At 45.6% G+C, this 22,701-nt stretch overlaps 1 protein-coding gene and 1 long non-coding RNA gene across 13 annotated transcripts in view; one reads left to right on the top strand and one right to left on the bottom strand.

Annotated features, from left to right (window-relative positions):
• Window positions 1–3: 3 nt before the first annotated feature.
• LOC123379270 lies at window positions 4–10,385 on the top strand. 2 transcript variants are annotated; one of them, XR_006583532.1, is made up of 2 exons: window positions 4–141; window positions 9,254–10,385. It is a non-coding gene; the product is annotated as an uncharacterized LOC123379270 (long non-coding RNA). The 2 variants fall into 2 exon arrangements; XR_006583533.1 differs by lacking the exon at window positions 9,254–10,385 and adding an exon at window positions 957–1,144 and having other exon boundaries at window positions 9–141.
• The window catches only part of SMARCAL1 (SWI/SNF related, matrix associated, actin dependent regulator of chromatin, subfamily a like 1), a 54,197-nt gene continuing 41,122 nt past the window's right edge, over window positions 9,627–22,701 (bottom strand). For 9 of the 11 annotated variants that reach the window (XM_011285575.4, XM_011285573.4, XM_045034459.1 and 6 more), the window contains 6 exons: window positions 22,107–22,177; window positions 18,671–18,773; window positions 15,234–15,416; window positions 14,043–14,143; window positions 12,783–12,879; window positions 9,627–9,907 (listed from right to left, as the gene is read on the bottom strand). In XM_011285575.4, coding sequence (XP_011283877.1) covers window positions 9,689–9,907; window positions 12,783–12,879; window positions 14,043–14,143; window positions 15,234–15,416; window positions 18,671–18,773; window positions 22,107–22,177 — 774 coding nt within the window. In that variant the 3' untranslated portion in view covers window positions 9,627–9,688. Of the gene's footprint in view, window positions 9,908–12,782; window positions 12,880–13,818; window positions 13,956–14,042; window positions 14,144–15,233; window positions 15,417–18,670; window positions 18,774–22,106; window positions 22,178–22,701 lie in introns of those variants that run through there. The other 2 variants (XR_006583531.1, XM_045034458.1) reach the window with 2 other exon arrangements.

The following is a 22,701-nucleotide window of genomic DNA, read 5'->3' as shown; positions in this document are numbered from 1 at the left end:
CCCCGGAAGCCTCCCGGGGAGTGTGGCAAGACGTCTTCTCGCCGCCAGGGTTGCCCTGATTCGCAGATTGTGGCAACAAACGAAGCATGCTTCACACATCCACGTTATCTTACACGTGTGTTACAAAGTCCTGCAAGGCAGGTACGATTTCCTCCATTGTACGGACAAGGGAAGGTTCCGATTTTAAGTGACTTGCTCGCTGGCATTTGGCTTACAGAAGTGCTTAAAGCTTATGATTCCAAGTCTTACTGCTTTCTGCATTATACCTTCTAAAAATCGTGGGCCCCGTGCAGGTGGCTGGCAAAATGGGGAATAACGAGACTCCATTCTCAGAATTTCAGCCCAGCCAGGAGACGGTCATGGGACCACATTCACCAGTCATAAAATTGCAAACTGACGATAGCTCTGAAGGAGGTTTTTCCTATGATCCTTTTGAAATCAGAACAGTCGTTTTCTGCATTAGTAGGATAAAGAGAGGATATCTTGTGTAATGGTTAGAAACATAGGTCTGGGTTCAAAGCAGGACTCTGCTACTTAACCCTTGTGGGAACTCTTGACAAATTATTTTGCTTTTTCTTCATCAGTTTCTTCAAGTGTACCATCTGGATAATTATAATACCTACCTTAGAAGTTGTTGTGAAGAGTCAGTGAATTAAATGCATGAAAAGTGTTTGCCACAGTGCCTACAACATACCAAACACTATACAGTTGTAACTATTACTATTATTGTACCAGGTGAAGAAACTAAGATTCAGAGAAGTTAAGTAACTTGCCCAAGGTCACATAGCAATAGGCGGTGACACTAGAACTCAAATCCAGGTCTGTCTGATCCTCCAGTCAGTTCTCTTAATTATTAGCATATATCACTCCAAGTCATAATATTTAGTGCACTGAAAACTCAGAACAGAAAATGTACTTAACTTGTAATTAGGTCTCTGGTACTTGGTCCAAACCAGACTCTGCGACTACCTTGTGGGATGACACTTTTGGTTAGCCACAGTCCCTACATGGCCTGGAGAACCACCTCCCTGCCTCTCAGCAGTGACCAACTCTACAATGAGGTACTGGACTTGATGATCTCCAAACTGGACACTGAGGCCCAGAGAGGTCATATGACTTGCCCAATAAAAGACTTCCAGATCAATGTTCTGTCTACTATATCACAAGCTTCAAGCTGTTTCCTTGGCTGCTTTTTCAATCCTATTTTCTGTTCAGGGGTCAACAACATCTGCTTTCTACTTTCCCTTAAAAATATGCACATCTCTTTTTTCCTTAAGTTTTTTTTTTTTTTTTTAGCTTGGGCACAATGAAACTATTCTAGTCATGGCTACTGCTACCTGAGACCCACTGGGGGAATAGGATGTGCTCAAAATCTCCCCGTTCCACCACAGGCTCCATGTACCCTCTACCCCTTTAGGTGGAAGAATCTCGAGGGGCTGAGGGAGCAAGTCTCTCCTCCCTCAGGAGAGAAATGCACTGCATTTGGGGGATGATTTCTGGAAACCTCCACCAAAACTATGCCCTGCTTCTAGAAAACTATAAATTAAAGCAAAAATACATTCCTAGTGGTGCAAACAAATGGGACTGGTGGAAGAAGGGTTGAGAAACAAACACTGCAATGGTCCGTCTCTTCCTGTCTGTGCCTGCAGGCTGGCCCTGGGTGAGGTATAAGCAGGGCCAGCCTTGCCCGGGAGCGGCCCACACTGAGGTGAGCCCTCCCGGGCTGGCTCGACAGCTTAGTTCAGATCATCATTTAGCAAACTGACCATCTTCCCACGCCATCCCCTGTGTAGCTGCCTAGACTCTGGCCTTCAGGGGGTCTGAGAGAGAGCAAGAGAAGACAGAATGCATGAGTAAGAATGCGATAGAGTGGCTGAAAATGAGACACTCCATAGTAGGAGGAAATTGTTCATGCCCAGAGCAATTTTGTTAAAACTGAACAATTCTCTAAATAGCAAGCTTGAGGGTGTGCAAATAAGGCTCTCGTGAAATCAGGTCTAAGTGGCTTCAGAGAACTGTGCACAAAGTCTCAATTTGTCTTATTCGTGGGCTAATAAATCTCTATTCCCCTCAGACGACCATCAGGTGTAGAGATTAATATGTACCCATAAAAGTCTCAGTAAAAATCTCTGCTGAGTCACCCCTGCTCCTCAGGAACAATCAAAATTCACTCTGGCCTTTAGAAAAGGAAGTTAAAAGTTGCCTCTAGAGGAGAGTTTTTTTAGCTGTTGAGCCAACCAGTTCTCTTTGGGGCATATGGAACCTTTTATTCTTGAAAGAAATCTGGGGTTCAAGCATCATCCCCAGTTTATCTCATGCTGGAGACCAGAAGGGTTTATCCTGGAGTCCCAGGCTCCACGCTGTTCCTTCACTTCGTGTCTAAAGAGCTCTTGCTTGCCCTTCACTGAAGTGCCTGGTGGCCATGGACAAGATACAATTCTGCACACAATGTCAAGAGCCCTCTACACCAGGCAGGGGATTCAGCAAGGGGAAGGTGAGCCCTGCCAAGGTCAAGTCCTTAACACCTAAAAAGAACCAGGTGTCCAAAATGGATTCAGTATGTGGATTCATTCCCTCCTCTCTTCTTTCCACAAACATCATCCTAGTTGTTTGCTTTTTTTTTTTTTTTTTAATTTTTTAAAGTAATCTCTACACTCAATATGGGGCTCAAACTCACAACCTTAAGATCAAGAGTTGCATGCTCCACGACTGAGCCAGCCCAGCACCCCTAGTTGTTTGTTTTTTGTTTTAAATGGACATTTCACGGGGCGTTGACACAGGTAATGCATCCATCAGGATGGGAGTTACTTGGCGACTTTTGAAAGAGATAAGGTCAATCAGTATGAAACAATGGCCAAATATATTATGTGAAATGAGCCATTTTTAGTACGAAATGTTTGATACAATTTTTGTGAAAACAATTCTATGTATATTCATATATTTATATGCATAGGGAATAAATTACCAAAGGCTCTATCCCAAATTGTTTATATTGGTTACTACCTGTAGGAAGTAGGGCTAGGAATAGGAGGAATGAGAATGGAGGGCTTTCATTTTTTTACTTACATATTTTTAGATTAATTTTTATATCAAATATATAACAGTGAAAAGAAGGCAGTGCAGACACTGAATGAAGGGACAGTCTTTTCAATAAGTGGTTTTGAGGGGCGTCTGACTGGCTCAGTTGGTTAAGCGTCTGACTCTTGGTTTCTGCTTGGGTCATGACCTCCACAGGTCATGACCTCCACGGTTCATGAGTTCAAGCTCTGCGTCAGGGCTCACGGTGCACAGCCTGCTTGGGATTGTCTCTCTCCCTCTCTCTCTGCCCCTGCCCTGCTCGTGGGCTCTCTCTCTCTCAAAATAAATACATAAACTTAGAAGCAAAATATGACACCGAGAAACTGCATATTCATGTGGAAAAAAATTAATCCCGACCTTACCTTGCTCCCTGTACAAAAATAAACTGCAATTGGATTGTAGATCTACGCATTAAGAGCAAAATAAATAAATAAATAAATAAAGCTTCTAGAACATACTATATTCACAAACTTGGGGTTATGGTTACATGAGGGTTTATTTTGTAATATTTTGTTAAGCTGTAAATTTATTTTACGAGCTCTTTTGTGTATATTTCACCCCAAAAGGGGGGGATTAAGAACAAAGAGGAAGAGTCCGTGGCACTCAATAAATCATGTGAATGTGGGGGGGGGGGGAATGTGGGGGCAGAGGGTGTTGTAAAACCACGTAACTGTTGGCCGTCATAATATCCCAAATACTGTGACTCACAGGCTTCTCGGTGTTTTCTGCTGTGATTAGGAATCCATTTCCTTCACTGGGACCTCACAGGAAAACACAAAACCAAAATAACACCTAGGTATGAGAGAGTACTCCAACAAACTCTCTTTAAGCTTCCGTGCCATTTGTTTTTAACTTTGTAATCCTGTGTTGGTAAGAAGTGAGAGGATAGGCTAGGAAATAAGGTTGGACTTCTTTCCATCCCTTTTATAGTTTAAAGTTGCTTTTATTTTGAGAGCGAGGGAGAGAACCCCAAACAGGCTCTGCACTGTCAGCACAGAGCCCATCGTGGGGCTTGAACTCATGAACCGTGAGATCATGACCTGAGCCGAGATCAAGAGTAGGACGCTTAATCGACTGAGCCAGCCAGATGCTCTTCCCTCTTACAGTTTAAATGTCACCTAAAAAGAGCTTCAGAAAGGGTCAGGATTCCAATAGACAAGAATGCACAGACAAGGCAAAACCTAAGAGTCAGCGGTGAGGGGAAGGCGCCGCGAGCTGGGTTTCTTAGCTCTCCCTCTGACCTAGAAAAAGGCCCGTGGGAAGCCAAGAAGGAAAAGACCCAATAATTCAAATACAAATGGATCAAGGCTCACAGGATCCCTCGCTCCCTCTAGTCTTCCTGATGCCAGCCTGGAGGCAGAAATTAACCAGGGTCACTCAGGGAATAATGGCCCTGGTGAGGGGAGGCAGAGCCTACTCCAGGGGGCTTAGGGGGCCCTGAGGGCACCACCGATGGCAGGAGCAGGAAGTGGGATGAGATGGGCCCAGATTTTTTTTATTACAGCTGACATTTCCAGAAAACAACAGTGGATGGTGGCAGGTGTGTTTGGACTGAGCTGTGAAGCAAAGGAGGAAAAGGAATTAGTGTGGAAATCCTTCCTTGAACCCAAAGGCATCCAGTCTCCATGAGTAAGTCTAAGTGTCTTTTCTGAACCACACAGTAATGGCTGAACTGTCCTCAACAAAGTTTCGAGGCACCTTTGGGATGGTATAACTTAGAATATACAGGCTTCATGGTGTCAATAGAATTTGCTTTGGAGGGCCTCAGGGGCATCTCAGAGACAGTTCTGCAGAGCGGCTGAAACGGAGATTTAACTAGGGGCTTCTAATGGAGGTTCAACAGGCCATATTTGTTAAGACGATGGAGAAATGGTGGTTTCAAACATGCACACCAAGTTGTAAGGACCAAGGGCAAACCTTCCCAATAGCAGGCATTGTTCTGACACCTTTTGCAGCATCTCGAGGGCCACCAGGCCACGAGGTGAACAAAACAGGGATTTATTAATTTAACAATGCTCGGGAATTCTAAACAACACTGTATATATATATACATATATCTATATATCTATATCTATATCTGTATATGTGTATATATACATATACACATATATAGATATAGATATAGATATAGATATAGATATAGATATAGATATAGATATAGATATAGATATAGATATTTGGGACAAAGTTAGAGTAAACTTTAGATAGACCCAATACTTATCCTCTGTAAGCTTCCAACAGGTCACCGTCACTATTATAGAAAAACTGGTACAGCTAACAAAATTTAAAAATAAAACAGAGAGCTGGAAGTGAGATAGTAAAAGACCACTTCAAGTGGCCTAGATGAGAGCCCGGACAAGCATCCTCTCTCAGGCCTCTGACTCTGGATTTTCTCTAGATAACACTGGGTCGTTCTTGTTTCAGGAAGGAAGGAGGAAACCAAAGGCCTAATTATCTATGGAGATGTGGCACCACTACAGGGCTCCTCATGGCAGGAGAAGCCGGCAGAATGCAGCTAATCTCCACAGTCCTCAGAAAGACAGGAGAAGCAACTCAGGCCCCTTAGACACAGATGTTCGGGCTGGATTTCCTGAGGAGCTCTGACCCGGCAGAGAAGCTCACAGCCAGAGATCAACACAATAATTAATAGGAGGCTCAGTCATCAAATGCCAGGTTTGACCGAGGAAGGCAGAAAGTCAGTATCCTCCCCATTATTTCCCAAGGCCAGAGCCTTACACGGGACATGGCCCCACGGTTCCGATGGTACTGACAGGTCAGTATGCCTGACTGCCCCTGGACAGCAGCGAAGGGGCTTGGGCGGCTCTCAGAGCTCCCTCTCTCAATTGGAGCTGTCTAGAAGCCCAGGAAAGGGGTTGAAAGGCACAAGAAAGTGGTGCATTCCAGTTTCTAGTTTGAGCAGAGTTAGCTGGGAACCCACAGAGAGGCCAGCTCAGGTTCACAGCCAGGGCTGAGCCCCTCAGGAAGGGAGCCACTCGGTAAACTGCTCACAGACCCGCCAGAGCACCACTGAGGCTACGGCTGTATGAGCCGGGCCCCTGCCCTAGGGTGGGCTCTGGAGGGGGTGGACTGGCGGGCGGGGGGGGGGGGGGTACTGCCCTGCCACTCCCTAGCTGGGACTCCTTGGCTCGGTTTCTGCATCTGCACAATGAAAATATAACTACCTTCCTCCAAGATGGGGTTCACTGTGTCAAAACGTGTCGTGTTCGGCCCAGCGCCTGGCCCCTAGCCAACAGCACAGAAGTAAAAACCATCCAAGTCCAATGAACAAATGCACGCACAATCGAGCTGGAACACCTTAGGGATCTGGCATTGCTGCTAAGAAAATTGGGCTAACTCTAAACTTCACTTAAATCTGGCCCACTGTCCTTCAGTAATACTGATTAAAGCCCCAACTCCTTCCTTTTTGAAGCACTTTTTCTTAATATTTATTTATTTTTTTGAGAGAGAAAGAGCGAGCGAGAGAGAGCGTGTACAGGGGTTGGGGAGGGCAGAGAGAAATAGAGACAGAGAATCCAAAGCAGGCTCTGCACTATCAGCACAAAGCCAGACATGGGGCTCAAACCCACGAACTGTGAGATCATAACCTGAGCTGAGGTTGGACGTTCAACCAACTGAACCACCCGGCCACTCCTGAAACACTTAAAAAAAAAAAGTTTGTTTATTTGAGAGAGAGAGAGCACAAGCTGGGGAGGGGTAGAGAGTGGGGATGGTGGGGGGCTGGTGGGAGGTGGGGACAAAGGATCCGAAGAGGGCTCTGTGCTGACAGTGGAGAGCCCGAGGTGGGGCTCAAACTCACGAACGGTGAGATCATGACCTAAGCCGAAGTCAGATGCTTCACCGACTGAGCCCCCCAGGTGCCACTTAAACACTTTTTAAAAGCCCTTCCTGGACACCCATTTTCTTTGTCCCCCTCTTTGCTGCTTGGTCTCCTTTATCTTCTTCCCAACCCTAAATGTTGGAGTGCTCTGGAGTCAGTCAGATCTTTTTTCCTCAAGCCACCTTACCTGCTTGGTGGTCTCATCCAGCCCCAAGACTATAATAAACACCACTAAATCTGGTGAGGGCAGAATTCACAGCTCTTGTTGTAACTTTCCTCTGCTGGAGACTCAAATCCTACAGCCTACGGAACATCACCACTTGGATCTTGCCCCAAGTTGCGTTTTCCAGGAACACACAGAGTTTGGGGTACAGCGTATTTATTAGAGATCAGTGTCTGTGAAAGAAAGGGGAGGAAACAGTGTGGCCAGAAGGAGGTGAACTGGAGCCTCAGACAGCCCAGTGCCCAGTGGGCAGTTCTGCAGCGAATACTACTAACCAGAGATGTCCAAGGGGCCCAGTGTTCGTGCCCACCTTGTTCAGTCACCGATGCTGGGTGCCCTAGGAAGGGTATAACCTCAGACAAAGTGGCTTTCTGTGGACCAGCACCAACCGGAAACTGTGGCCTGGTGCAGGCTAGTCGTGCTCCTTGGAGCTAGGCAGCAAGCTTCCCTCCTGGAAGGCGTCTCCATCTCAAACTCAACAAGTCCATGACCAAACCCTTGACTTTGCCCTGCCCCTCCCCCGGCCTACCCTTCCCCATCTTTATCTCCGTCAGTGGCACGACAGCTTTGCACAGGCAAAATCCTAAGTCTAAGTACTGACTCCTCCTTCCTCCAATGCCTGTCTGTCAATCCAGCTCAAATTCTTTCAGCTCTACAGTCAAAATGTGTCCGACCCAAGCACTTCTCGCTTCCTTCACTCCTCTGCTCTGCACACACACCCCGTGTCAGCTGCCACAGTCCACCAGCCTCCTCTCAAACTCTTCTGTTGCCCGTTCTTCCTCAACGATTTTCTATCCACAAACTGGAGGGATCTTTTAAAAACATAATCAGATCGCCTCCTATCCCTGCTCAAAACCAGTCAGTGGTTTCACGTTCAAAATTGAATCCCGTTTCTTACCCGACACAGGGGCTCCACATCACTGGCCTCTGTCTGTGTCTACACTGACATCACCTATTACTCTGGCCACGTGAGACCCCTCACCACTTTCTAAACCTGTGCTGCCCAACACAGGAGCTACCAGCCCCAAGTCCGCTGGAAATGAGCACTTGAAACGTGGCCAGTCCAGACTGGGATGGTGTCAAATACACACCCAGCCTTGAAGACTGAGCATTACAAAAAAAAGAAAAAAAGGTAATAGAAAGTTTCTCAGTTAAGGTTTTTTTTTTAATTTTTTTTTTACATTTATTTTTAAGAGACAGAGCCCAAGCGGGGGATTGGTAGACAGAGAAGGAGACACAGAATCCAAAGCAGGCTCCAGGCTCTGAGCTGTTAGCACAGAGCCCGACGCGGGGCTCGAACTCACAGACCGCGAGATCATGACCTGAGCCGAAGTCGGACGTTCAACCGACTGAGCCACCCAGGCGCCCCTCTCAATAAGTTTTTAATAGTGATTATAAATGGTGAACTGACAATATTTCAAATATATCAAGTTAAAGAAAATATTACTAATTTGATCCTTCTTTATTTTTTAAAACACTTTCAGATAATTATAATCATGTCTGTGGCTTGTGTTATATCTCTACTGGGTTGTGCGTCTCTAGACTAGGAGTTAGCAAACTGCTCCGAGGGCCAAGTCCGGCCCACCGCCTGCTTTCGTATGGCCTGTGGGCTAAGCACATCTTTTCATGTTTTTAAATGGCTAAAAATAAATCAAAAGAATAATAATTCATGGGGCGCCTGGGTGGCTCAGTTGGTTAAGCATCCGATTTCAGCTCAGGTCATGATCTCATGGTTCGTGGGATCGAGCCCCAAGTGGGGGTCCACACTGACAGTGAAAAGTCTGCTTGGAGTTCTCTCTCTCTCTCTGCCCCTTCCCCACTTGTGCTTTCTTTCTCTCTTCTCAAAATAAGTAAACTTAAATAAAAAAAATAATTCATGACATATGAAAACCATATGAATTCGAATTTCAGTGCCCATGACAAAGTTTTACTGGAAGAAAGGCATAATCATTTGTTTCTGGATTACCTCTGGTTGTTCTGACCTACAGCAGCACAGGTGAGTCATTCCAACGGAGACAACCTGGCCCATAAAGCCAGAACTATTCACTATCTATTTACAGAAAAAGCTTGTCAACTCCTGTTCTCTGCCCTTACCTCCTTACTTTTCTTTGTAGGATGTAGAACTATTACCCCTCCTGTGATATCACCTCTGCAAAGGCACGAACTTTCTCTCTTTTGTTTGGTGAGTTATTGCTGGCACCTAGAACGCTGCCGGGCACATAGTAGGTGCTCTATAAACACTTGGTGAATTGATACATTTAAAAATCCAGATTTCAGGGGTTGTGTGGGACACGGCTCGTTACTCAAAGAACATGAAGTATCACAACTACAGTCTGCTGTCTCTATTTCTCAACCAGAAAAGCCAAGCTTAAGACCCAAGCAGATCCACATAGAAAGGCCAGAAAGAAAATGCTGACCGTTGGCCTGGTCATGCGCTGGGTTGAAGACAGACGCCAGCACTGCTGTTACGTCAAGAGGAACGCAAGCTTTAAAAACAAAACACTTTATTTTAATGAACTCCATGATTTTTAAATGCCTTTCCCCCCCTCTTACAGGGGAGAGGTAAAGCTGTCAAAATTATCAAAAAATTCAAATCTCCTTTTCTTCAGGGGGCTGTCCATCAACGTGCTCTCGTCCAGCATGCCTCCCAGGTCCTGGAAACCACTTCCAGGGTCAAAGGATTCTGCAGCCTCCAGGAGCTCCCTGTCGCTTCCGTCTTCCTCAAAGGACTTCTGGAAGAAGTCGTAGATCTGCTGCTGCTTTGGGTCCTTCATCAGAGAGAGGAAACAAGCGATGAGCAGAAGAGTGCGGGCTCCAGCACTGCCCCCCCCCCCCCACCGCCTCCTCCTCTGGGAGGGAGACACAGAGGTGGGGGCTGCACGTTTTACGTCGTCCAGTGCCGCACGATGGCCGGTGCGGCCCCAGGTGGACTTACCACCTGACATCTTTTCTTCTCTGCTACTCGTGGGGTAAAGGAAAAGAAAAAAAAAAGGAAAGAAGGAAAAGGAAGAAACGGTGTGAGAGCAACTGAAGAACGCACTCTCAAACTATAATATTTGTTGGAAACGTTTTCTGCCTTCTAGCTTTCCAAATCGGTATTGAAATTGCTCCCAAGCTCTCACTTCCCGCAAAGCCGTTCTCCACCAAGGGCTAATAGTTAAGTTGTAATTCAACGCCAAAGCAGTGTGCTCAGCCACGGCTTACCCCTAATTTTCAGAGTGATTAATAAAACAGACATATACTTGACACACCGATGAGCAGATTCCCACACTTGTTTCATACGCCCACCAACTCCACAGGTACGCAGTCGGCAACGACACGGTGTCACGTCATGCCCGGCAGTTACAACCACAGCGACAGGCTCCCGACAACAGCGACGGGCTCGCTGTTACCCCTCTGCTGTCCTCTTGCAAGTGTGAATTCCTGACCCTGACCGTCTTTCCATCCAGAGGGACATTTTCAGGATCTCCGCGGACATCCCGGTCCCATTAAACTAAAGCTGTTTAAACCAAAAACATCTCTCCTCTCAATCCTACATCCTCCCACCAGCAGCTCTTTCCGAAAAGCCCAGTTTTCATGGTTCCCCACCATTTTTCTCGTCTCCCTGGCTTGCGATCACCAGGGTGTCCCAACCGCGAATGTCCTACGTCAAACTGGCAGCCAGTCTGCCTCTCCTGTCTGTTCCCTCCTCGACACTCCACAGGCACACCCTTCACTCAGACCGTGGCACTGGGCACCTGTACGGATTTGCAATGGCTCCCCTGTAGGCCTCTTCCCATTTCAATCCCTGGCAGGTCTCTGCCAGGCTGACTTCTGCCCCAGGCTGTCCTTGAACAGGATCTTCTTGTCACATCCTGGGGTCCCCGTGTCTACCTCACTGATGCTAAAGTAGCTTCCCTGGTTTTTCAGCCCCTTTCTAATCAGGTCTCAACCTAGCTGGCCTCTATTTCCTCACTGTTCCTTACCAGAAAGCCCTCGGCACTGGTGACGCTAAGTCCTTGAAACCTGATCAAAGAGCTCCAGATTATCCCATCAACCTGCATCCAACATTCCCTTGCCTTTCAGGACCCCAGCCTTCCCCAGGAGGAGTGATATTAAAGGTCATTAAGGTCAGCCTCACGTGATCCACGTGTCTTCCTCCAGAAACAGTCTCATCGGCCTCTGTCTGAAGGAACTGCAAGGTCAAAGAAATGCTGCCCCACAAGGCAGCCTGTTCCAAGTAAAACAACTGTTAGCCTGCACTTGATTATGATGGTGGCAAGACCGTGAGCTAATTCGGAGCATGCATGATTAATGGAAGGAAGTTCCAAGATCAGATTAGTATTCCACTTCCCCTCTCGGAAGGCAGGCTATCTCAGCAAGACATAAACTCTTTTGCTTTTACCTCCTACTAGGAGGCAACGTCTTCTTTTCCTACTAGTTGATGAAATTTTCAGCCCTCTTTTAATTAAAAAAATAGATATAATTATCAATCAAAACAAATATTGATAAACTGCATTTATATTATCTCGCACTTGTACCATAGGCAGAAATTCTTCACTAATTCAGAGTAAGTGACGGTAAGGGCAGTATGATAAATGAGTTCTAAATAAATTCATTCGCACCGATTCAGAATCCTTTAAAAATAAGCCTCCTTCTTTTCAAAGGGCATATGATAACCAAGGCTCTGTTAAAATATTTACCATCCAACTGAATTCGAGAGTTCTTTAAAAAGCTCAAAAGTAAGTTTGTCTTATTTATTTGTTTTTAAATTAGGTGTTTGAAATTTTCAACTTATTATTTTTTTAATGATTTTTAATTTATTTTTGAGAGAGAAAAAGTGTGAGCAGGGGAGGGACAAAGAGAAAGAGACACAGAATCTGAAGCAGGCCCCTTGCTCTGAGCTGACAGCACAGAGCCCGATGCGGGGCTTGAACCCACTTACAGTGAGATTATGACCTGAGCCAAAGTTGGATGCTTAACCAACTCAGCCACCCAGGCACCCCAAAACTAAGGTTGTTTTAAAATTAGCTTATTAACTGTTTCTATCTATAAGGATAATTTACACTCTACATTTAAAAATATGATCTCTGTGGGGCACCTGGGTGGCTCAGTCCGGTTAAACATCTGACTTAAGCGCAGGTCATGATCTCGGGGTTTACGAGTTCAAGTCCTGCTTCAGGTGAGCCCCGCTTCTCTCTCTCTCCCTCTCTCTCGCTCTTACTGTCTCTCGTGGGATTCTCTTTCTCTCCCTCTCTCTCTGCCCCTCACTCACTTGTGCCCCCTCTCTCTCAAAAAAAAAAAAGGAAAAAATGATCTGAGTATTATTTATCTCAATAATTACATTTGAAAGGAAGCCTTTAGTTGCTAAATGAGTGTAAATGAAAGATCAAATCCTCAGAGTCTCTGGTCTTCCTGTCACTCAAAGATTTTGCTGATTTAACTCCCCTTCTGATTCTGGGCAGTTCCATGAGAAGGAGAGGACACCGAGGTTTCCAGATGAGCTACTGAGCTACCGTAAGGCCGCCTATCTGCACGAGGCTGGGGGAAATCCCCAGGAGGCATCCACACCTTCTCTCTCAGGACCCAAGGGCTTAGCAGACAACTTAATGCACACCCCCCCCCACCCCGCCCCAGTGGCAAGGAGTCATGTGCTGGTGTTACCTTGTGGAAATAATCAGTGGCTTCTGCCATTTCTGAAAAATTGGTCTGAGAAAGTCCGGCTTCACCCAGAACTTTAATCTTCTCTTGAATCATGGGCCTATTGGGGAGAAATGAGCTGCGGTGACCACAAGCTGCACAGAGCCAGCAGACTGATTAAAAGGAGACCACCCTCCTTGATTTTATAGGACTGAGGCATGCTGTTTCACTTCTTTGCAGCTCTCAAGGCACAAGTACCCATCCAAAAATATCTCCCTCCTCTCAGCTGTGAACCAATTTAGGGCTCATATCATGAGGTTCAAAGTTCTATTGGAAGATGTAGAGGAAATAAATGTCTCATTAAAACAAAATTCTGGGGGCACCTGGGTGACTCAGTTGGTTAAGCGTCCAACTTCAGCTCAGGTCATGATCTCGCACTTTGTCAGTTCGAGCCCCACATCAGGCTCTGTGCTGACAGCTCAGAGCCTGGAGCCTGCTTCAGATTCTGTGTCTCCCTCTCTCTCTGCTCCTCCCCCTTTTGTGCTCTGTCTCTCTCTCTTGAGAAATAAACATTAAAAAAAAATTTAAAACAAAATTCTGAACCTGGTGCTCTTATGAGATGCCCAGTTAACAAATCCACAAATCCAAAGAATTGGGAAGCAGGGACCACCTACACGTATGGCAAAGGTAAGACTCTGTAGTCATAAGGCTGGAAACAGAGTAGTAGAAACTAACGAGATAATCAAAAAAGTTAGCATTTGGCAGGGGTAAACGGCATTGGGAAGGAGCATTTCGGGATTTTTTGCTTGGTTAACAGACCCGAGCCCCAGCGTTGCGAATTTCACCCCAGCTCTGCTGAGAAAGCACCTCCTGGCCCAGAGTGAACCACTCTCTCCGATGGTCAGCAGCACCGCTGGAAGATGGCCTTAGTGTACCAACACGTGGCGTAAAGGGGCACAGGGGGATATCACTGTGTGTCTCAGCAGTGCTTTCATGGCTGGGACACAGTGTCTTACAAGCAAACCTACACCTACACTTCATCACAATCGGCTCCCCCCACCTTGGTCAGGCCAGTGGGAAAGGAGCCACATCGCCTTATTCCTCATGCACCCAGCAAGCCGTGAGTGAAGGCTGAGAAGGAGGCCCACTTATGGTGGAAGCGGGAGGGCATCGTTCCTGGGCCTTCTGCACGGGTCCCTGAAGACACCAGCAAGAGCAGGGGCAGTTAGGAAGGAAAATACATCATTGCCATCAGCCCCACTCAACCCCAGGGGCTGGCCATACCAGAGGTAGTCGTCAGCTGTGCCTTTCGCCACGAGGTAATGGATGCTCACGGAGCTGGACTGTCCGATTCGGTGCACCCGGTCCTCAGCTTGGAGCAGCACCTGTGAGACCCGGGGATGAGGACGGAAGCGGGCGGCCCCCTAGCCCCGAGCCCACCACACCCTTCCTCCTCAAAGGACTTCACTCCGTGACCCAAGGCAGCAGGCCAGAGAGCCTCTACCTTCAAACAAGCTGTTATCCAACTAAAGAGAAAACCAAACAAAAATGCTGGCTGGGAGAACTAGAATCTGTGGCCGGACAGCTGCGAATGGACCTCTGGTACCGGGCACAGCACTGGGTGCCACGAGGGAACGAGCAGTGAGCACGAGGCCGCACTGAAGGGCACATGAAGGAAGCCCGGCACACTTGCATTCTTCTCGCAGTGAAAGAAACCATTACCTTCTAAATAAACAAACACATCGCAACCAAGGGAGAGGCCATATATGATTAGGGGTAGGGCGATTTTTTTAATATGGTGGTAAGCACTACAATAAATAACAAAACCCAAGAGCATTGTTTCTATTATACAAGGCCTCAGCCTCGAAGCCCATCCATCATGAAGCAGGGCCCTCCGTGTGGCCAGTGACCCATATCTGCTGTCACAGCTCTCAGCTGATCAGATGAGGCCAGTGGGCACAAGGACCATGTTTAGGGAACACTCACACTGGTCGCCTGTCGTGGCCCCATCGGGTAAGCAGCTCACAGTGATGGTTAATAGAAGGGACCCAGGCTGGAAAGCCAGAGGCCTGGGCTGCGGCTGCTGCTGCCACAGGACCCCGTTCGGGTAGAGCTATGCACCTGAGCTACCTGTGCCCCAATTTCCTCACAGAGGGGATGGATGCTAAGGTTCCTTCTAGCCTTCTAAAACTTCCATATTCCCATTGGCAAGACGGAGTAGATAATCCTAGTCCTTACGAGGCTGTTGTGAAGACCTAACAAGCCAATCGATGTGCGAGTCTTCGTTCCTTTTACGATGGGTATGTGGGAAGTAGAAATGTGTCTACGAGGCCCCACAGGGACAGACGGAAGAGTAACTGGCGCTAGGGACAGCTGACAGCTACAGGGAACCTTGTCTGCCCAGACTGACGCTCGCTCCTGCTGCCCCACGGCCACGAGCACGCCCGGGGAGCTCAGGTCGCGCGCGTCCCTTACCCCTGGATTCCAGAACAGCTCGGCGAACACCACCAGGTCAGCCGAGGAGAAGGTGAGGCCCATGCTGGCGGCAGTGATGGACAGCACGGCCACGGCGTGACTCTCGAACAGCTGGAACTGCTGGCACAGGTCGTCCCGGTCTGCTGAGGAGGTGGAGCCGTCGATGCGGACGTGCTGCACGTGCTGCAGGGACAGGGGCGGGGAGCAGGGCGGGCTCTTTTCACTGGCATCACCCCTAAGATCATCCAGCGTGTTGCAGGTGGTGGTAGCTCTTTCCTGTTTTATTACTGAGTCCTACTCCGTAATGTGGACGTGCCAGTTTTGCCAGTCACCTCTGGAGGGAACCTGGGTCGGCTCCAGTGTGGGGCTACTACACCTGTGTGTTCGTGTGCCGTGAACACCTGCACACGTGTTTCCGTGAACACACGCGCTTTCGCTCCTCTGAGGTTAAGTGCCCAGGGGCCAACCGCTGGGCCACACGGTCCTTGCTTGTCCAGTTTAGCTTTATTGGCTTTTAAGGGGCATTTATTTTTTTCTAACGATAAACATTACAAAAAAATTCAGATATCAGTCCTATTACCGACCTACTCTTTTCTCAACGTGTATGATAATCTTTTAAACACAACGTTTTATATCCTGCTTTTTTCTAATAAACATATTGTAAATGAACTAAACTATTAAAGTTTTCTAAAACGCAACTTATAATGTCCATATTTTGTTACGTGGCAACAGTATAATTTATCTGTTCGTGTGTTCCTTCACATTTGGCGGATTCTTAATTTTTACTAAAAAAAGGATGGGTTGGCGAATGCCCACCAACAACAGGTGAATGGATAATAACCACGGTATATGCATATGATGGAATATTACTCAGCAATAAGAAGGAATGAACTGCTCATACCCGTAATACCAGATAGGAATCTCAAAATATGTTGAGAGAAATCAAATTAAAAGAAAGAGTGCACACTGTATTATTCCACATTTATATCATGCCCTAAAAATGCAAGTTAATTTACAGTGACAGAGAGCAGCCCTGTGGTGGCCTGGAGACAGGAGGGCAGGGAGAGACAGGAGAGATGACCAAGGGCACAAGGAAATGCCTGGGGCCAACAGACACATTGACTATCTTGATTCTTACCAAGCTGCACACTTTACATGTAGTTTATTCCACATCAGTTATAGCTCTATAAGGCTATTTCTAATATAAAATTTTCTAACAGAAAGAATTTCTAATAAAAATCTCTAAAACATTTTTAAAGGATGGGTTAAAATAAATCTGTTCATGGTTCTTTGCCCATATTTGGTTATTTCCTTAGACTGTACTACTGAAAATCAAAGTACTTGGGCAAAAGGGAGAGATTTAGTTTAAGGATCCTGATATTATCGCAGAATCGCTTTCCAGTAAGTAACAAATGAGGATGTCCAGCTCACTGCACCGTTATCAAAAGTGAGCGCTGCATGTTTAAAAAAAAATTTGTTTTTAACGTTTATTTATTTTTGGGACAGAGAGAGACAGAGCATGAACTGGGGAGGGGCAGACAGAGGGAGACACGGAGTCTGAAGCGGGCTCCAGGCTCTGAGCTGTCAGTCCAGAGCCCGACGCGGGGCTGGAACTCACGAGCCGTGAGATCATGACCTGAGCCGTAGTCGGACGCTTAACCGACTGAGCCACTCAGGCACCCTAAGCACTGCATGTTTTTAAAACCTCTGCTGATGTGATTGGTTTTCATTTCTTTGATTATGAGTGGAGTTGAATTTTTTCATATCTCAGGTTCTTTTTAAACGGTCCTCTGATCTCCACTAAGTTAAGAAGCACAGGGGCGCCTGGGTGGCTCAGTCGGTTAAGCATCTGACTTCAGCTCAGGTCATGATCTCGCGGTCAGTGAGTTCGAGCCCCGCATCAGGCTCTGGGCTGATGGCTCAGAGCCTGGAGCCTGCTTCCGATTCTGTGTCTCCCTCTCTCTCTGCCCCTCCCCAGTTCATGCTCTGTCTCTCTCTGTCCCAAAAATAAATAAACGTTAAAAAAAAAAATTAAAAAAAAAAAAAAAAGAAGCACAGATCTACACTATTATTTTTTATAGTTGAATGTACTATCATTTAGCAGTATGCCTACTGATGAACATTTAGGTCTCTATTTGATATTATAAATAATATCACAAATCTTATGCATAAATCTTTGAAATCTTATACATAAATCTGACCAGTTTGATTATTTCCTTAGGATGAATTCCTAGAAGAGAAGCTGGGAAAAATTCGAGTGTGCATTAAGTTATTGCCAAATCGTCCCGCCAAAAGGTACCAAATGTACAAAAAAAAAAAAAAAAAAAAAAAAAGCCCTTGGTTTAACCACAGTGTATATGTGTGACAGAACAGATCCATATTTTTAGGTAATTTAAATCAATCCTTTCCTTTGTGATTTCTTTCATTGTTTTTACATTTAGAAGGTCATTCTCCATCCAATGATTAGCTATACATTCATCTAGTTTCTTCTAATGCTTCATGGCTTTAATGAGCTTTGATTTGTCTGAAATTTAATAAACAGTGAAGTTGAGTTTCATTTAAGTGTTCCATCCAATTACTTAGCCAATTATCCAAACTTGATCTGTTGAATAAATTAAGCCAAATTTTTGATGACTCCTTGATAGTACACTATTTTTTTTTTTTTTTAATACTAAAGGGCTACTTAACTAAAGAGTTCTTAACACTAAAGAGGGCTCTCCATTCTATTCCACCCATCTGAACACCAGTTCTGGGACAAGCATGAGTTTTATAACAGATTTTAATATTTGGAGACACAGGTCTATTAATATTGTTCTTTTTCAACATTGTCTTAGCTATCTCTCCTCCTTATTTTTTGAGACTCTTTTAGCACAATAATATAAAGTTCCCTTAAAATACCCAACTGGAACTTTTATTAGGATTGAGTTAAACCTACAAATTCATTTGGGAAGGACCAGTTTTTTACAGCCTTGTGCTTTTTCAATAGAGCATGGCCCAAATCTCTCCAACTCTTCATTGGTTTCTACACTCTTCTTGGTGAGATTACTTTTAGGTACTTTATGCTTTTTTGTGCTGTGAACTTGAATATTTACTAATTAGTTATAGCTGGTACACAAAAAATCAATTTATTTAGTGTATTTATTTGGAATCTAGGCACTCTGCTAAACTCTTGTGCATTCTAATAATTTTCCAATTAGTTGGCTTGAGTCTCCTGAACATACTGACAGCTCTGATTTTTCCTTTCCAAGGATTATGGCTTTTAATTCTACTGCCTGGCTTCCTACATCATATCATATACAAAATTCAAACCCAGACGGATTAATGAACCACCTCTAAAATTTTCAGAAAAAAAATAATTGCAGGAGAAAAAATTTATGACCTTAAAAAGGAAACGATTTCTTAAGCATATCCTGTGTTGAATTTCGAAGGGGGCTCACCTTTCTCTCAAGCTCTTTAGTAAGTGCATCCAGAACCACCTTATGGTGTGCAAACACTAGAAACTTCTGTCTTCCACTTTCCAGTAGGTCCAGGACGTATTCACTGCATTTGACAATGACAGCACAATGAAGTAAACATATACTTATCCAGCTGAAATGACTTCACTGCATTTTTAGCAGACACCTTTGAGGCACCTGCTCTCTCCCCAGCCCTTTCCCTCCCTTTCTCTGGGAGCTGACCTCTCAGCTCTACTGCTCACACCAGGTCACCTGAACAGAAGAAGCAAAATTAGGAGCTGCAGGGAAGCCACCTTCTGCCATGTGCTGAAAGAGTTATTCCTTACTTTTACGTCATCTCCCGCACGCTAATAAATCAAAATACTGTTATGTTTTATGTGTCTCTGATGATGTTGCTGAAACTTTCTTACTATCTGGGATCACAGAAGACAATTAACAGTTTCACTTTTTCTGCTCTACTATTGTTGTAATGTGTTTTCAATACAAATTGCAATGTCGTCTAAGATCTGAAAATGCCTAAGCGAGGGATTAAGGGATTCTTGACAGTAATCAAATTTCTGGAAGTGCAGTATTGAAACGTAAGTATTAGTACTGAAGAGACGGTCGGGAAAAGCTCCCTAGTTCCCTCGCACATTAGACGGCAAGCTGCAAAGCCAACAGTTAAGTCAGTGGTAAGGGAATTTTTTTTCTGAGGCAAAGGAAGATGGAGTGAACAACATGCTCTTTATTTGCATGCTCTTTATTCTCCCCTTGATTTACATCTCTCTTCCACAACTGTGTTTTTTCTTGACCTCCCACGTCCATCTTTAGCCATGGCCCCGAAGGAAGGCAGCTACCCTGGGGAGCTGTAGGGTGGGGGTGGTGTATCACCCAGTCAACAAACTCTTACGGCTTCCCTGGGATTAATGCCCTGCGGAGGGTTCACAATCCCAGGACAGGTCACTGTTCCCACAAGGGCAACTGGAAGGTGAGCCTCCTCGGACACAAACAGGACTCACTCTGCCTGAGGCCTTCCTCACACGTGGGTGTGTCTGGGCACAGAACAGACATTGCCCTCCATGGAGAAAGACAAATCTCAAAGCCTTCCTCTAAGCATCTAAGAATTATTTTCAAGCAACACTGGCCAACCAGGGAATGGATTTGAGTTTAATCTGTGAATAGTTGGTACTAATAGAATCTACTTTAATTAGTTTGAGAGACATAAAATTTGCCATGATATAAGCAAGAAAGTTTATTGCTACAGCATCAAAAAGTCACAAAGCCATACAATCAAGCTGGACAGCTCATTAACAACTATAGGTGTCAGTTTTCCTAATTCCTCTCTCTCCTTTGCATCTCAGACACGGCTTTGTATTTCTACCCTTCCCAAGTCCCTAAATTGCCAGGCTGGAAATATCTGCCTACCACAATACCATTGGCTTTTGTATCAAAAGATGCCCATTAAAATGAAAACAGACAAACAACAGCAAAAAAGGGAAGAAAAACCATTAGCAGAGGAAATTGGGGTTTTAAGATTTATACTCTCATTTCCACTTACTAGTTGTATGACTCTGAGGCTCCGAGATATACATGAAATTTACTTAGTTTCTGCATTTTGAAAATGGGGCCAGTTTCACTTATTTGACTGATCTCACAAAGAGGCTCCAAGCGTGAAAGGAGTTAACAGATGTCAAAACTGGCTGGAAACAATAAAGCACTACCCAAGTTACCGTGGAATTTTGAGAAAGTATGTACAAGGCAGGTAATAGACTGGATGTCTGTGCCCCCCCCCCCCCCCCCCCCGCCTCACCAAATCATGGTGAATGATAACCCCCAAGGTGATGTTACTGTGAGATGAGACCTTTGGGAAGTGATAAGGTCATAAGGATAGAGCCCTCATGAATGAAATTAATGATCTTATCAAAGAGACCCCAGAGAGCATCCTCACCCCTTCTGTCACGTGAGGACACAGTGAGAAGACAGCTGTCTGGGAGCCAGGAAGACGGCCCTTACCAGGCACCTCATGTGCCAGTGCCTTGATCTTGGACTTCTCAGCCTCTAGAAATGCGAGAAATACATCTCTGTTGTTCAAGCCACCCAATCTATGGCATTTTTGTTATGGGAGCCGAAACGGATGAAGACCAGATATTACCAAAGTTTATTTATGAGGTGGCTGAATGGCTAGATTTAAACTTTCTAAGAAAAATGGCTGGTTCTGTGGCTAGCACTCAAGAGACCCTGGATTTTGTAGGTCCCGAGCTGAGAGACTGAGGGAAAGGATCACACCCTTGCCATCTGTTATTCAGCAGCTCGTGAGAGATGGGGTGGTGGGGGCAATTCAGATTAGTTTCTGAGAGATAAGTTTCCAGGTTGTAAAACCACATCTGGAGTTCATTAGTTTCCTAACAGGATCATAAATGAAAAGGGCAGTGCCCAGAGGCTGAAGGAGAGCTGGCCAACATTCAGCAGTCTTTTTGTGCAGAAACTTAGATTTGAATAATGCAGTGAACTCACTCCCTTACCGCATTTAGGGGTGCAGAGGGAGAGGCTGGAGAGGCTGGGGTATCTGGAGGCTGAGTGAGAGGGTGAGGTAGGCTGTCTGTGTCTCAATTTATCCCCAGATCTTGGTCCCCACAGCCAAGCTGGCACCGCTCAGCCCACACTAAGTTCATTTTCATTGTAATTAAATCACTTGGACCATTATCCTGCCAGAGCCTCACATGAATGTTAAACAATAAAAAATTAGGCAAACGCACGTCATGAGAATTGCCTCAAGTTTCTACCACAGTGAATATTTGAACATGAGTGGGTTTTTCCTTTCTTTAAGAAAAGCAGACAATTTTTCAAGTCAGTGAATACATTTAAGAATAGGAATTATGACTTCAGCCTTAGTTTATAAGGCAGAAGGAAAACTCAGTGTGACAGTGGCCACTTGCCTGTATCTTTTGAGCAAGCTCGGACAGTTTGTACGACAGCCTTTCTATGTAGGTAAAGAACAGCTGAAACTTCTGTCTTTGGAGAACCCCAGAGAATCCCCATATGGGGGAACCTTCTCGGTCTTCCATGAAACCCCTAATGTTTTTCTACAAGCAAGTGACCATAGTTTTCCTAATAAGGGAAAAAGCTCCCCTTAGTGTTTGGTCAACCCCTACCCTCCTTGTAAGTGCAGCAGCTCCACTGATGAGTGGTCAAGACAGGATCTCTCAAGGACCCCAAACTCATACTGGCACTGCTCCCGGGACAGGCCCGCTTCTGCCCTGTGGTGATGAGCCGTGCTGCCCTAAGCCTTGTACGGAAGCAGCAATAATTCTAATGCCTGATCATTTCGTACAGAGCAATAAAACCATTCTGGCGGACTAAGGTAATAGGTGTTATCTTTCGAAAGACGAGGGAGAGACAGAGGGTGGGAGAGAGAAGTCAGCATGTGGGGGCCACTCACATGACACACGGGATTTTCGCTTCAGCTGTTCTACTGAAGAAGAGGAGGAGGGCTTCTTTTTGCTGCCGGTTCTGTGGAAACAGAAGACTAGGTTTAAAGTCTCCCACTCTGGGAACCCTGGGAGAAGCTGACATAATCATCACCGCTCTGAGCTTTACAGACTCGAATGCCAGTTATCAGAGCCAGGAGGCCCTGACTTTAGCCAAGCCATAGGAACTGTATAGACTCTACCGTGTCATTGGAAACGTGACATTACAAGGACCCGGTCATCTCCCAAGAACTGTTGTGAGTACAAAAGCCCCTGGAATGGGGCTTCACCCGCCGTCTGTGCCGAGCTCACATGAGCGGCTGAAATGCAGTCTTGCTAAGCTATTTAAGCCATTCACTACAGCCAGCGACTTCCATGCGCCAGTGGCCCGTGCTGTTCTTGCCTCCCCCTTTCTCTTCTGCCACGTCGTGTCCATACCTCAGTTTACTTCTTTTTTTTTAAAGGCTTTTCTTTTAATTTTTTTTAATGTTTATTTTTATTTTTGAGAGAGAGAGAGAGACCAAGCATAAGCAGGGGAGGGGCAGAGAGAGAGGGAGACACAGAATC

Source organism: Felis catus, chromosome C1, assembly GCF_018350175.1.
Source record: "Felis catus isolate Fca126 chromosome C1, F.catus_Fca126_mat1.0, whole genome shotgun sequence".
Taxonomy (NCBI): domain Eukaryota; kingdom Metazoa; phylum Chordata; class Mammalia; order Carnivora; family Felidae; genus Felis; species Felis catus.
The sequence above is the reverse complement of the archived record's forward strand: the minus strand, read 5'-3'. Positions and strand labels throughout refer to the sequence as shown.